Below are 15,885 nucleotides of genomic sequence, written 5' to 3' on the forward strand. Positions count from 1 at the left end.
GGGCTCAAGAGGGGCGCGCGCCCGCGCTCTCGTACACTCCCTGCTCCCGCAGTCCTCTGCGCTCTCGCACACTCCCTGCTCCCGCAGTCCTCTTTCTGCAGCAGATTTTGCATCAACTCGCAGTCGTGCGCCCGACGTGCAGTAACGCCAGCCAGCCCCGCGCCAGCCAGTAGACCATCGCCGTTTCGGACCTCAAGACTCTAAAAATGGCAGAGCAACTTTCCCCAGGAAAGACGACAGACCAGGTGTGCACCTTTCTTTTCAAGAAGCCTGGGCGAAAAGTGGCTGCAGGCCGCAGAAAGCGCCCAATCTGCAACCAGGAGTCCGGAGACAGCAGCAGCAGCAGTGACGAAGGGAACACTGTGGTTCGCCCGGAAAAGAAGCGAGCGGTCCACAATCCGATGATACAGAAGACCCGTGGCAGTGGTAAACAGAAGGTGGCATACGGCGACCTGAGTAGCGAGGAGGAGGAGGAGAACAAATCCGAGAGTCTCGGCGTGGTCTATAAGTCCACTCGCTCGGCGAAACCCGTGGGGCCAGAAGATATGGGGGCGACTGCTGTCTACGAGCTAGACACAGAGAAGGAGCGTGACGCACAAGCCATCTTTGAGCGCAGCCAGAAGATCCAGGAAGAGCTGAGGGGCAAGGAAGATGACAAGATCTATCGGGGAATCAATAATTATCAAAAATACATGAAACCGAAGGATACGTCTATGGGCAATGCTTCCTCCGGAATGGTGAGGAAGGGCCCCATCCGAGCTCCCGAGCATCTGCGTGCCACCGTGCGCTGGGATTACCAGCCCGACATTTGTAAGGACTACAAGGAGACTGGCTTTTGCGGCTTCGGAGACAGCTGCAAATTCCTCCATGACCGTTCAGATTACAAGCACGGGTGGCAGATCGAACGCGAGCTTGATGAGGGTCGCTATGGTGTCTATGAGGATGAAAACTATGAAGTGGGAAGCGATGAGGAGGAAATACCATTCAAGTGTTTCATCTGTCGCCAGACCTTCCAAAACCCAGTTGTCACCAAGTGCAGGCATTATTTCTGCGAGAGCTGCGCGCTGCAGCATTTCCGCACCACCCCGCGCTGCTATGTCTGTGACCAGCAGACCAATGGCGTCTTCAATCCAGCGAAAGAATTGATTGCTAAACTGGAGAAGCACCGAGCTGCAGAAGGGGGTGGTGCTTCAGATTTCCCAGAAGACCCCGATGAGGATCCAGTTCCCATTACTTAAATTTTCCCATTATTCTCAAATCTCAAAATAAACGTTTTGTTGTTTTGGAAATTTTAACTCTCGTGCTTCCTTTCTGGGGAAAGTGAGTGAGAAGAAAAGGTGGGTGGTGAAGTGGGGTCCCGGATGGGTGGCTTGCAAAGGCATCAAGGTAGGTAAAATCTGGAGCTTTACCTGGCATAAATGCTGCCTGTGTGTAACAGTTACTTTTCATAACCCTTTTACATAAATTTGGGGGATGGGAGAAGTTCAACAAAAGAGCTAGAATTTGCTTGAAGTGACCAAAGCTGTGATAAAAACAAGAACTGAACCTATTTATTATATCACAATTATGCATCACTTAATAATGTACAAAAGTATTTTCATGCATGATCTTTTGGGAGCTTGTAGTACTTCAAAATACACCCCAGCCAAGGTGTGTGTGTGTGTTAGGGGCTGAGGGAGCAGTAAGAGTGGGAGAATTAGGATGGGGGACTGGTAGCTAGCCCTGCAACCTGTGTATGGGGACTGCTCCTTGCTCTCCTTGAAGCATAGGTAACTTCTTCCATGGATGATTGAAATGGTCTGTACTCCGGGGTCCAATATGATAGCCACTAGCTTCATGTGGCTGTTGAACATTTGAAATGTAGCTGGTAGTGACCCTATGCAGTTCTGGACTGAACTTGTGAACCTGCAGAAGGCAAAAACCTAACATTTGTCTGAAACTGTTTTCATAAAGCTGATCATGCCCTATTAATTTATGTACCTGTTTTCCCAACTAGCCTGTTAATTCCTCCATGACCAGGCCAGTGCTTGGCATATAAGAAGCACTTAATAAATAAACTCAGAGAGGTCTGAAAAAGGAGATCGGGGCCAAAGCCTTGAACCCAAGCCGAGGAGCTTTGACTATATTCTGTAGGTAAAGAGATTTGGGGAGGGGAACACAAACTTTTTTTTAAAATATAACTATGGTTACAGGCTATCAGACTGCAGCAAGATGGAAGGCAGGGAGGCCAGTTAGGACAAATGACTAGTAAATTTTTATTGATCTGAGTAGAATTTGGGCTGATCCCAGGGAAAAGATGTAAGAATAAATTGTGGGTTAGAGTTTTTATATTCATATACATTAATCTATTTAAAGATATTCTTTGAGGAGCCACCCTTGTCAGGCACTGTGCCTAGCATATGGGATATTAGCAAAGAAGATAGACATAGCCCCTGACCTCATGGAGCTGGACATCACACAGTGCAGGTTTGATGAGTACAAAAACAAAAGTGCACTGGGCTGACCTCTCAGGATTAAGCCAATTCCAGCCCTTGAGAGAATTCAGAATCAAAGTCATTTCATACAATGTCATATATTCTTTAACAGAATGTATTAAGTACAGTGGGGATACATGAGAAGCCTAGCGGGAAAAGGGCTTAAGAAAGTATGACACAGAAAACAGCATTTAAGGGATGAGACCAAAAAAAACCAGAAAGGAAAGAAATAGTTGTAGAGGCAGTCGGAGAAAGAGAAACTTAGGTGGCGCTAGTGGTAGATAAACTGCCTGCCAATGCAGAAGATGTAAAATGACGTAGGTTCGATTCCTGAGTCAGGAAGATCCTCTGGAGGAGGGCATGGCAACCCACTCCTGTATTCTTGCCTGGAGATTACCTTGGACAGAGGAGCCTGGGGGCTACAGTCCATAGGGTCACAGACAGTCGGACACAGGTGAAGCAACTTAACACACACACTGAGGTGGAAGGCAAAGTAAACTGTTCTAACAAGTGTTATGGAAAGAAACAGGACAATGAGTAGCAAAAATCGTGGTATGCTCAAGGTATTTTTCATGTTTACAAAGTTTATGATTAAAATTTTTAAAAGAACTATTTTTATTACTCTAATTAAATGGTGCAACTTCATTTCATAGGTGAAAACTAAATAGTTCTTACAAATTAGAAAAAAATTAAATATGGGGGTGGTTCCCTGGTGGCCTAGTGGTTAGGACTCTGGGCTTCCACTGCCATGGCCTGGGTTCAATTCATGGTCAGGGAACTGAGATCCCGCAAGCCTTGCGGCATAGCTAAAAATAAATAAAATAAATATGGGGGGATAAAGAGCATGCCAGCCGAGATGAGTTGCAGCTGGACCCTAAAGGCACTAACCTAGTCTGAGAGTTCATAGGAGGCTCCCCTAGGAGACGACCCTCAACTAGAGACCTGTAAATGGGGATTAGGAAGAGTATCCAAGTCAGAGGGTCAGTAGATACCAAGGACCTGAAGTGAGAGACTGGCTTCAGCTAAGAACTCCAAGCAGTCCAGGATGCTGGAGGAAAAAGACAGGTGGCCAGGTAGTCAGGGCCAAAGAACAGCCACCTTGCTGTCATGTTAAGGACTCTGGACTTTATCAGAAAGGCAAAGGGATGCCATCAAAAAGTTTTAAGAAAGTGAGCTGATCAGATTTGAATTTTAAAAAGATAATTCTTCAGTGTGGGGAATGGACTGTAGAATCTGGACACAAGACAGATCAGTCTGAAGGCTGGTGCACCAGTCCACGTGATATCATGGCAGACTGGACTAGACTGGGGACTGCAGACATTCATTTAATTTTTTTTTTTTTACCATTCTAAAGCCGTTATTAGCATCAGGTAGATTATTTCATTATAACTTCTTAACTTCAAGACAGCCATTGAAATAACTTGCTGGAGGTTACCTAAGGCCCATAGGAGCAAAATCTCAGTCTGGGATTGGGTAGATAAATACCAAAAGATTAATGTACCCCAATTAAAGGAGCAAAGCTACTGTACAGTAGGTCTCCATACATATCTTAAGTACACAGGTGCCTTGCAAACCTCAAATGCATAAGACCTCCTTTTATATAGTTTGATATTTATAATACATGAATACAACTGAGTTTCTCTGGTGGCATTTGTCAATGGAAGTTGAAGCATTTAAAAAGGTTTGTCATTATGTAATGATGGTGCCTAAAACCTCTATTTCTATGGTATTTTTGTGAATTGCTAGGTTTTATTCACTTTTTAATTCTAATGACATTAATTACAGAAAACTGTACAAGTAAGTTGAGAATACTAAAATAAGCAAATGAAATACTTTTTCCAGTTTAGAATTTTCAAATCAGGACTGTCTCTTCCAAACATTAAGGCATTTTTTTTTTCTTTTTAGGAATGGGAAGGAGTAAAATTGATAGGAATAGTGTGAAGAAAAGCCATCTTTTCAATGTAGTCTGTACAAAAATGACATAAAACCTTCTCTATATTTGAGCATATAAACCTCATATAGGAGAATTCTAACCATTACAAAGTTAAATCTAAAACATTCAAGCATGACACCATAAAAATATTCAAAAAACTTTATTTGGGTTACTATATAATTCCATAAAGCTAAAGTTACATTTAAGTATAAACTTTCAGTAAATATGGCAACAGCAAACATCAAAAGCATATTTGCCAGCAGTTTCCCATACCTCTGTATAAAATAGTATTTCAAAGAAGCATGACTGGATAGCAGAATTACCCATTTTTCCTAAGACTTTCATCACCAGTATCACCCTATGCCCCACTATTGTTGGGTGAAGTGCAAGTTATCATGAGATGGTTTTTCCCTTTGAAAAAAGATAAGGAGAAACTAAGGAAGAAAATTTTAAAACATAGATTTAAGACTTATCTGTGGATGAGCCAAAACACCCCAACTTGCCTACATTTTAGTAAACGTCAGGCAAATTGAAGTAGTTTCTGTCCCAGTAGCTGCCAGAATAAAGCCAGTCCTGAGCTCCGCTGTAGGGATTAGGGCCTTGATGGAACCACCTCGTCTTCCAGTCCTCTGACTTGGACCTGTTCTTGCGTACCACTCTTTGCTTCTCGAGTCGCTTTTTTCTTCACTGGCTTGATCCATTTCCCTGTTCTCCATGGCTCTGATGTCAGGTCGCAGCCTGCAGTCTGTCTTAGGAAGCATGCTCTCCATCTCCTTGTCTACTTCATTCAAAACCACTGCAAAGCTAGTAAAATTATACATCTAGGCCGAATTCGGAAGCCGTGGGGCCATTTGCCACAGGAGAACGCTCCCAGGGATGACAAACACGCTCTGGAATTCTGGCACTGGTATTTCATTTGACTCCTCAGAAGCACTCACCTGTTTGCTGTTCTTCTCTTCAGTATTTTTCTTATCATTTTTTTGGTAAGCATCAAATGTGGCCAGGTCAACACTGTATAAACATTCTGTCTACTTCCCGTAGAGAGCACAGAGCTTTCTGCTTTTATCTTGAATGTAGCCTTCAACTACGTGTAATTATTTACCAAAAAGGCCTCATGGCTTAAAATTCAACACGCATTTGTCCCCAGTCTCGTGGTTTGTGATCTCCACATTCCCATACTGCTCCATCCAGAGCTTTCCCACAATGATGTTGTGCACACAGCAGGTAGGATTCATCCACGTATATGCTTCATTGTGTTCAAGAAGCTCCAATGTCATGGTTCCTTTGGGTTCTGCTTCTATGCTTTTCCCCCAGAACTTCAGTTTGGGATAGATTGAACCATGAAAGACGAAATCATGGTTTAATCCTTCAGCATGAAATGCACTAATGGGTGGGTGATGGCTGACCTGCTCAGAGATGAGTCTAAAACCAAGGTCATCTCGAACTAATTCATAATTCTCTCCCAGAAGTGGGTTGAAAGGCTTTCCAGTGCGTTCCCACTGAGAAGCAACAGCAGAGACAGCAAAGGCAGCTACCCACTGCATCCTTTCCACAGGATCTGCAAACGAACTGGCCTTGTGGATGAGGTATGCATGCTCCATAAATTCAGTGAGTCGCTGGAGGAAGCTCAAAGGCTCATTAAATATAACTGGCATGGTGATTGTGGAGAGTTCCATTCCGATACATTTCCTGAGGCTGCTCCAGATACTGAAGTCATTTCTGGAAAACATAGGGGAGGGCAGGCTTGTTCTGTGTTTTTTGATGCCTTTGGAGAACGCGTCTCCACAACCAGAGTCCTTGCCTTCCGACATTATGTGCTGTCTACTGCTCGGGTGCTCTGCTTCCTCTTCCAAGGAGTGCGTGGTCAGTCACTGCTTCCAGTCTGCTCAGGGACAGGACTCGCCCTCACTAAAGATGCTCAGAGGCGGGGAGCCTTTGACCAGAGACTGCTCTAATTCGTGATGTTCAGTGGCTAGAGTCGCCAGCGCTTCTGATAAAATTTTGGTTTTTTTCTTGTTCCTGTTCCAATTTCAAAATCCTCCCCTGGGGCAGGGCCGGAGCTCTCCCTGACTCCGCCTGGTGCTCCTCGCGCCGCCCGGGGCCACTCTAGGCTCTCGCACGAATGCGCTCGGCCTGTCCTTCCGCCTTTTTTCCAGCCCAGCCAGGAGGCGCGATCCACGGCAACACCGCAAGGTCTCCCTAAGTCACCTTCACGCGGCCTGCCCCCGGCTCCGGAGAGGTCGAGACGCGGCCCAGGACCAACGCCCGGGCCGCCCGCGGTCCGTGCTCGCCCCTCGGCTGCACCGCCGCCCTCTGGGGTTCCCGCTAGCCTAATAAATAGTTTTTGAGCACCCACTATATGCCAGGCATTAAGTTATGCACTGGAAAGGAAAGTCGCTCAATTGTGTCCGATTCTTTGCGACTCCTGGACTGTAGCCTACCAGGCTCACTCCATTCACAGAATTTTTCAAGCAAGAGTACTGGAGTGGGTTGCCATTTCCCTCTCCAGAGGATCTTCCCAACCCAGGGATCGAACCCAGGTCTCTCGCATTGCGGGCAGACTCTACCGTCTGAGCCACCAAGTCAGGTGCTATGCACTGGAGATACAGCCAAAGCAAAGGCACTCGAGTCCCCACACTCTAGAACTTACATGAGAGAGTGTAGCAGAATCGCACATGCATAATATATAATAAATGGAGCTAAGTGCTATAAAGAACACTGGAGCAAGGTAAGGGGATGAGAGAGCAGTGGGCAGTGGGGAGGGGCATGTTGTTGTATATAGGGTGGTCAGGGAGGATCTCTTTCTGATAAGGTGACATTTGAGCAGAGACCTAAATGAAGCAGATAATCTGGGAGAACAGCATTCCAGACTGAGGACACTCAGTACAAAAGCCCTGAGGCAGGAAACTGCCCTATTTGTCCTGAGAACAGAGAGGAAGAAATTTAATGATCTGTTTTAGGGAGCCCACACAGAATGAACTCAAGGAAGAGGAAAGAACTCTAAGATGAGATAAGAGAAGTAATGGGGGGTGAGGGCAGACTGTGTACAGCTTTATGAGCCAGTGCAAGAACTTGAGGTTTTATTTTCAGTGACAAGGAGGGTCACTGGGAGGTTTTAAGCAGAGGACTCACATGATCTGACACTGGCTTTAGAAAGGATCCTTCTGGAACTTATGGGGGGGTAGTGGGAATGTTTTATGTCTTAACTGGGGTGTATGTTACACTAGTGTCTACATTTGTCAAACTCATTGGAATGTACATGTATGTGCATTTCATTGTGTGTGATTAATATTTCATTAAGAAATACCTTCAAGTCAAAGGAGAAAACAGAAACTGGTTGCTATGTAGAAAATACTCCAGGGTAGGCAGGTCAAGGGATGAAGCGGAGAGATCAGAAGGCTACTGCTATTGTCCACGTGAGAGACAGCAAGTGCCTCAAACCAGGTGGTGAGATGTAGTCTGAAGGTAAAACCGACAAGATGTCTTGGCAGGTTAGATATGAGGTGTAAGATAAAGAGAAGAGTCAAGGTGACTCCAACATTTTTGACTTGAGTAACTGGGTAGAAAGTGGTACCATTTAGTGAGATGGAGAGAGGCACATACAGAAAAGTACAAAAAACACAACTTTGCAGTATAACAAGTAGCTACATAGGAAGCCTTGGCATAACCACCACCCAGGTCAAGAAATACAAAAGTAACAATGCTCAAGAAGCCCCTCAAGTATCCGGATTCTCCAGATGGCACACACAGGTAAACACTCTGCTGATTTTTAAGGTAATCACTCCCTTGCTCTTTTTTACATTGATCTTCCTCTTTAGCTATTTCTCTCTCCTTCCCTCTCGCCAACAAGAATAATATATACTTAGTATCTCTCATTTTCTTATAACAGCTTTACTGAGATACAACTTGCATATCATATAATTCACCGTTTTAAAATATGCCCTTGAAAAAAAAATAAATAAAATAAAATATGCCCTTGAGTTGCTTTTATTCACAAGTATATTCACAAGGTTGTGCAATCATCCCCACTATAATTTCAGAACATTTTCTCAATACTTCAAAAAGAAAAGCCTACCCTATATCTGAAACTAACACAATAGTGTAAATCAACTATGTTCCAATAAAAGTAAAATTTAAAAATTTTTCTAAGAATAGAAAAGCATACCCATTAGCAGTCATTCTCCATCTCCCCCGTCATCCAGCAGTCTGTCTGTCTCTATATATTTGCCTTTCCTGGACATTTTGTATCAATGGAATCATATTGGGTTGGCCCAAAAGTTCATTTGGGTTTTTTACGGAAAGCCTGGACTGAACGTTTGGGCCAGCCCAATACAATGTGTGGCCTTTTGTGTCTGCCTGCTTTCTTTTAGCGTGTTCTTAGGGTTCATCCATGTTGTCGAGTATATCAATACATTCCGTAATGTGGCTGAGTAATACTCCATTTTACGGAGATACTACCTTTTGTTTATCCATCTATCAATTGATGGACTTTAGATTGCTTCCATATTTTGGCTATTATGAGTAATGATACATTCATGGACACATACTTCTGTGTTTAGGTGTATCTTCATTTCTCTTGGGGAGATATATAGGAGTGGAAATGCTGTTATATGGTTAACTGCTTAACCTTTTTAAAACTGTTTTTTAACTGAAGTGAAATTCACATAACATGAAATTAACCAGTTTAAAGTGAACAGTTTGGTGGCATTCACAATGTTGTGAAACTACTGTGCGTGTGTGCTCAGTCACTTCAGTCGCGTCCAACTCTTTGTGACTCCATGGACTATAGCCCGCCAGGCTCTGCTGTCCATGGGATTCTCCAGGCAAGAATATTGGAGTGGGTTGCCATGCCCTCCTCCAGGGGATCTTCCCGACCCAGGCGTCTCTATGTCCCCTGCATTGGCAGGCAGGTTTTTTACCACTAGAATCACCTGGGAAGCCCTATGAAACTACTAGCTCTATATAATTCCAAAACATTTTCATCACCCTAGAAGAAAACCTCATACCCATTAAGTAAATGCTCCTGAGTCTCTCCTCTCAGCATCTTCTGGCAACCACCAATCTTCATTGTTTCCGTGGATTTAGCTATTCTAGATACTTCATGTAAAAGGAATCATACAGTATGTTGTCTTGTGTCTGGCTTTCACTTAATACAATGTTTTCAAGGTTCATTCACATTGTTGTATGTATATGTATCAACACTTCCTTTTTGAAGCTGAATAATATTCCATTGTATGTATACACCATAATTTATTATCCATCTTTTTGTTGATGGATATTTTTGTATTTTCCACCTTTTGTCAATTGTGAATAGTGCTGCTCTGAAAAATGAGTGTATATATCATTGAGTACCTGTTTTTCGATTCTTTTGAGTATTCACCTAGGAGTAGAATTGCTAGGTCATATGGTAATGCTCTCTAACTTTTTGAAGCACTGGCAAACTGTCTTTTTTGAGCAGCTAAGGCATTTTATTTAGGAAACCTGAACAAACTTTTTTTTTATTTACGTATTTTTAATTGAAGGATAATTGCTTTACAGTATTGTGTTGGTTTCTTCCATACGTCAACATGAATCAGCCATAGGTATACATATGTCCCCTCCCTCTTGAACTTCCCTCCCACCCCTCTACGTCTGAACAAAGTTTTGGCCAACCCAATATATTCCTACCAGCAGTGTAAGAGGGCTCCAATTTCTCCACATCACCAGCACTTGTTATTTCCCTTTTTCTTAATAGCAATCCTAGTAGGTGTGAAGCAGTATCTCATCATGGCTTGGATTTGTACTTTCCTAATGATTATACAGTGGAAATGAGAAATAGATTTAAGGGACTAGATCTGATAGATAGAGTGCCTAAGATGAACTATGGACAGAAGTTCATGACATTGTACAGGAGACAGGGATCAAGACCATCCCCATGGAAAAGAAATGCGAAAAACCAAATGGCTGTCTGGGGAGCCATTACAAATAGCTGTGAAAAGAAGAGAAGCAAAAAGCAAAGGAGAAAAGGAAAGATATAATGCAGATCTGAATGCAGAGTTCCAAAGAATAGCAAGGAGAGATAAGAAAGCCTTCCTCAGCGATCAATGCAAAGAAATAGAGGAAAACAACAGAATGGGAAAGACTAGAGATCTCTTCAAGAAAATTAGAGATACCAAGGGAACATTTCATGCAAAGATGGGCTTGATAAAGGACAGAAATGGTATGGACCTAAAAGAAGCAAAAGATATTAAGAAGAGGTGGCAAGAATACACAGAAGAACTGTACAAAAAAGATCTTCATGACCAAGATAATCACGATGGTGTGATCACTCACCTAGAGCCAGACATCCTGGAATGTGAAGTCAAGTGGACCTTAGAAAGCATCACTATGAACAAAGCTAGTGACGGTGATGAAATTTCAGTTGAGCTATTTCAAATCCTGAAAGATGATGCTGTGAAAGTGCTGCCCTCAATATGCCAGCAAATTTGGAAAACTCAGCAGTGGCCACAGGACTGGAAAAGGTCAGTTTCCATTCCAATCCCAAAGAAAGCCAATGCCAAAGAATGCTCAAACTACCACACAATTGCACTCATCTCACATGCTAGTAAAGTAATGCTCAAAATTCTGCAAGCCAGGCTTCAGCAATACGTGAACTGTGAACTTCCAGATGTTCAAGCTGATTTTAGAAAAGGCAGAGGAACCAGAGATCAAATTGCCAACATCCGCTGGATCATCGAAAAAGGAAGAGAATTCCAGAAAAACATCTATTTCTGCTCTATTGACTGTGCCAAAGCCTTTGACTGTGTGGATCACGATAAACTGTGGAAAATTCTGAAAGAGATGGGAATATCAGACCCCCTGACCTGCCTCTTGAGAAACCTGTATGCAGGTCAGGAAGCAACAGTTAGAATTGGACATGGAACAACAGACTGGTTCCAAATAGGAAAAGGAGTACATCAAGGCTGTATATTGTCACCCTGCTTATTTAACTTCTATGCAGAGTACATCATGAGAAATGCTGAGCTGGAAGAAGCACAAGCTGGAATCAAGATTGCTGGGAGAAATATCAATAACCTCAGATATGCAGATGACACCACCCTTATGGCAGAAAGTGAAGAGGAACTAAAAAGCTCAACATTGAGAAAACGAAGATCATGGCATCTGGTCCCATCACTTCATGGGAAATAGATGGGGAAACAGTGGAAACAGTGAAAGACTTTATTTTGGGGGGCTCCAAAATTACTGCAGATGGTGATTGCAGCCATGAAATTAAAAGACGCTTACTCCTTGAAAGGAAAGTTATGACCAACCTAGATAGCATATTCAAAAGCAGAGACATTACTTTGCCAACAAAGGTCCATCTAGTCAAGGCTATGGTTTTTCCAGCAGTCATGTATGGATGTGAGAGTTGGACTATAAAGAAAGCTGAGCGCCGAAGAATTGATGCTTTTGAATTGTGGTATTGGAGAAGACTCTTGAGAGTCCCTTGAACTGCAAGGAGATCCAACCAGTCCATCGTAAATGAGATCAGTCCTGGGTGTTCTTTGGAAGGAATGATGCTAAAGCTGAAACTCCAATACTTTGGCCAACCTTGTGCGAAGAGTTGACTCACTGGAAAAGACTCTGATGCTGGGAGGGATTGGGGGCAGGAGGAGAAGGGTATGACAGAGGATGAGATGGCTGGATGGCATCACCGAATCGATGGACATGAGTTTGAGTGAACTCCAGAAGTTGGTGATGGACAGGGAGGCCTGGCGTGCTGCAATTCATGGGGTTGCAAAGAGTCGGACATGACTGAGCGACTGAACTGAACTGAATGACTAATGACTGAGCATCTTTACATGTGCATGTTAGCCATTTATGTCATCTTTGGAGAACTGTCTATTCACGTCCTTTACCCAGTTTTCAACTGGGTTTTTTGACTCTGGTTGTTCAGTTGTAAGAGTTCTTTATATATTCTGCATACCAGGCCCATATCAGATATATAATGTACAGAATTTTTCTCCCAATCTGAGTTGTCTTTTTACTTTCTTGTTGGTATTCTTTGAACCACAAAAGCTTTTCATTTTGATGGAGTACAATTTAACCACTTTTCTTGTTATTCATGCTTCTGGTGTTATATCTGAAAATACATTGATAAATCTGAAGTCATAGAGATTTACCCTTATGTTTTCAAGAGTTTTATAGTTTTAGCTCTTTCATTTAGGTTTTTGATCCATTTTAATTTTTGTGTATGGCATGATATAAGGGTTTGATTTCATTCTTCAGCCTGTGGCTATCCAGTGATCTAGCACCATTTGTTGAAAAGACCATTGAATGTTCTTGGCACTCTTTTAAAATGAATCAGTTGACTGTAGCCAAGGGGGCTTGTTTCTGGACTGTCAGTTCTACTCCATTTACCTATATGTCTATTCTTATGCCAGTACCACAAGGTCTTGATTACTGTCATTTTATAGAAAGTTTTAAAATCAGAAGTGTGAACCTCCCTATTGTTTTGGACATTCTGGATCTCCAAAATTCCTTATGAATGTTTGAGTCAGCTCATCAACTTCTACGAATAAATCAGCTGGGATTTTAATAGAGATTTCACTGAATCTGTAAATCAATTTAGGGATTATTTCCATCTAAATAATGTTAACTAATATGGGGAATTCCCTGGTGGTCCTGTGGTTAGGACTACATGCTTTCACTGCAGGGGGCGTGGGCTCGACCCCTGGTCAGGAACTAAGATCCTGAAAGCTGAGAGGTGGCAGGGCCAAAAATAAATAAATAAACTATGTTAATTAATAGTAATCTTCTAATCAAACTCAGTGAACATAGGATGGTTTTCCATTCATTTTAATCTTTATTTTCTTTTACAATTATTCAAGGTGTTCATTTGTGATCCTTTTTATCTGTATAGGATCAGCAATATGCCTTCCTCATTTCTTTTGTTTTTTTTTCTTTTTTGGCCATGCTGCATGTCTTGTGGATATAAGTTAAACCCAGGCTGGGCAGTGAAATGCTAAGTTCTAACCATTGGACTGTCAGGAAATTTCCTATTGGTTTCTGATTCTAGTCATTTGAATCCTCTTCTCTTTTGTTATTTTTGAGTCAATCTAGCAAAAAGTTTGCCAATTTTATTGATCTTTTCAAAGAACCAACTTCTGGTTTCATTGATTTTTCTCTGTTGTTTTTCTAGTCTCTCTTTCATTAATTTCCTTCTAATCTTTATTATTACCTTCCTAATGCTTGCTTTAGGTTTAGATGGAAAATACACTTTTCCAGCATTTTTTTTAAATTTTATTTATTTATTTTTGGATATTCTGGGTCTTTGTTGCTGCACTCAGACTTTCTCTAGTTGTAGCGAGTGGGGGCTACTCTTTGTTGTGGTGTGTGGCCTTCTCACTGCAGTGGTTTCTCTTAGTGCAGAGCACGGGCTCTAGAGCACACGGGCTTCAGTAGTTGCAGCACGTGGGCTCAGTAGTTGTGACGCATAGGCTTAGTTGCTCTGGGGCATGTGAGATCTTCCTGGACCAGGGGATCGAACCTGTGTCCCCTGCATTGGCAGGCAGATTCTCAACCAGTGGACCACCAAGGAAACCCACCATTCATGTCTTAGTGCATCAGAATCAGCTTCAGATTTATAGTAATTTAATTCCAGTGAGACATAAAACATTCCTATATACTTCTATTCTCTTTTGTCCCTTTTCATGATACATATTACATCTATAAATGTTACAAACTAACAATACATTATTACAGGGGTCCCCAACCCCCAGGCCACAGACTGATACCACTCTGTGGCTTGTTAAGAACCAGGCCACACAACAGGAGGTGAGTGGCATGCGAACAAGCATAGCTTCGTCTGCATTTACAGCTGTTCCCCGAGAACATGAACCTGAGTTCCCCCTCCTGTCAAATCAGCAACAGCATTAGATTCTCAGAGAAGCACAATAAATGTAATGCATCTGAGTTATCCTGAAACCACCCCTACCACCACCCCGGTCCATGGAAAAATTGTCTTCCATGACACTGGTCCCTGGGCACCACTGTGTTATTATATTATTCTATATACTTTTATGACTTTTATAGGACCTAAGAAAAGAAATGAAAACAATTATATATTTATACCTTCTGTTATATTAACCTTCTTTTTATCATTTCTGATTCTCTTTATTTATTCTGGTAGATCTGAAAAACCATCTGGCATCATTTTCTTAGTCCAATACATGTTTGTTCCACCCACCTCTTTCGTGCTATTATTGGAAAATATATTACATTTCTGTTGTAGACCCAACAATACAGTACAGATATATTACTTTATACAGTTAATATATAAATTGGTTGAGAGAAGAAGGGAGAAGAAATACACATTTATATTGTTTTTTAATAATTCAGTTCAGTCTCTTAGTCGTGTCTGACTCTTTGCAACCCCATGGACTGCAGCACACCAGGCTTCACTGTCCATCACCAACTCCCAGAGGTTGCTCAAATTCATGTCCATCGAGTCGGTGATGCCATCCAACCATCTAATCCTCTGTCGTCCCCTTCTCCTCCTGCCCTCAATCTTTCCTAGCATCAGGGTCTTTTCAAATGAGTCAGTTCTTCGCATCAGGTGGCCAAAGTATTGGAGTTTCAGCTTCAGCATCAGTACTTCCAATGAATATTCAGGACTGATTTCCTTTAGGATGGACTGGTTGGATCTCCTTGCAGTCCAGGGGACTCTCAAGAGTCTTCTCCAACACCACCGTTCAAAAGCATCAATTCTTCGGCACTCAGCTGCCTTTATAGTCCAACTCTCACAACCATACATGACTACTGGAAAAACCATAGCCTTGACTAGACGGATCTTTGTTGGCAAAGTAATGTCTCTGCTTTTCAATATGCTGTCTAGGTTGGTCATAGCTTTTCTATCAAGGAGCAAGCGTCTTTTAATTTCATGGCTGCAGTCACCATCTGCAGTGATTTTGGAGCCTCCCCCCCAAAAAAATTATTATACAACTACTATTGGTTTGTAACCTCAGAAGTTCCCTGAGTGAAACCTGAAATTGACCCCCTTACATGGAGCATAAGGAGAGACCAATAAAAGAGGCAGACCACTCCAGATTTGCAGGTTGCAGTTTTAATAAGCAAGGGAAGTTACATAGGAGGCTTGTTTTGGGTGGCTGCAAGCTGAGTAAATCCTGCATCCACCCACCAAATTCACTCTCGTAACAACTTTCATATATAATGTACAGCAGTGTTAATTATATTTATTTTTCTTATAACTTGAAGTTTGTACTGTAAACAGACAATGTGGAGTGGCATTCCAGTTCTACAAGGATAAAGTCATTGGCCACAGCAGTCACTGACCTACAAGGCACCCTGAAAGAATTTAGGATGAAACATTGTGTGTTTTAAATATATGGTCCCCTAGATAGTTAAAATGCATATCTAAGGAGATATATGGGCCCCTAGATAGTTAAAATGCATATCTAAGGAAGAATTTCAGTGACCCCATTATTCTTGGATCTTCCC

At 42.3% G+C, this 15,885-nt stretch overlaps 1 protein-coding gene and 1 pseudogene across 1 annotated transcript; one reads left to right on the forward strand and one right to left on the reverse strand.

Moving 5' to 3' along the window:
- The first annotated feature begins 5 nt into the window (after window positions 1-5).
- On the forward strand, window positions 6-1,295 carry RNF113A (ring finger protein 113A). The gene has a single exon (XM_005700294.3). The coding sequence runs from the start codon at window positions 207-209 to the stop codon at window positions 1,236-1,238; it is 1,032 nt and encodes a 343-aa protein (XP_005700351.2). The 5' UTR covers window positions 6-206; the 3' UTR covers window positions 1,239-1,295.
- A 3,383-nt stretch (window positions 1,296-4,678) lies between these two features.
- LOC102176862 lies at window positions 4,679-6,552 on the reverse strand (annotated as a pseudogene).
- Window positions 6,553-15,885: the final 9,333 nt, after the last annotated feature.

Source organism: Capra hircus, assembly GCF_001704415.2.
Source record: "Capra hircus breed San Clemente chromosome X unlocalized genomic scaffold, ASM170441v1, whole genome shotgun sequence".
Classification (NCBI taxonomy): domain Eukaryota; kingdom Metazoa; phylum Chordata; class Mammalia; order Artiodactyla; family Bovidae; genus Capra; species Capra hircus.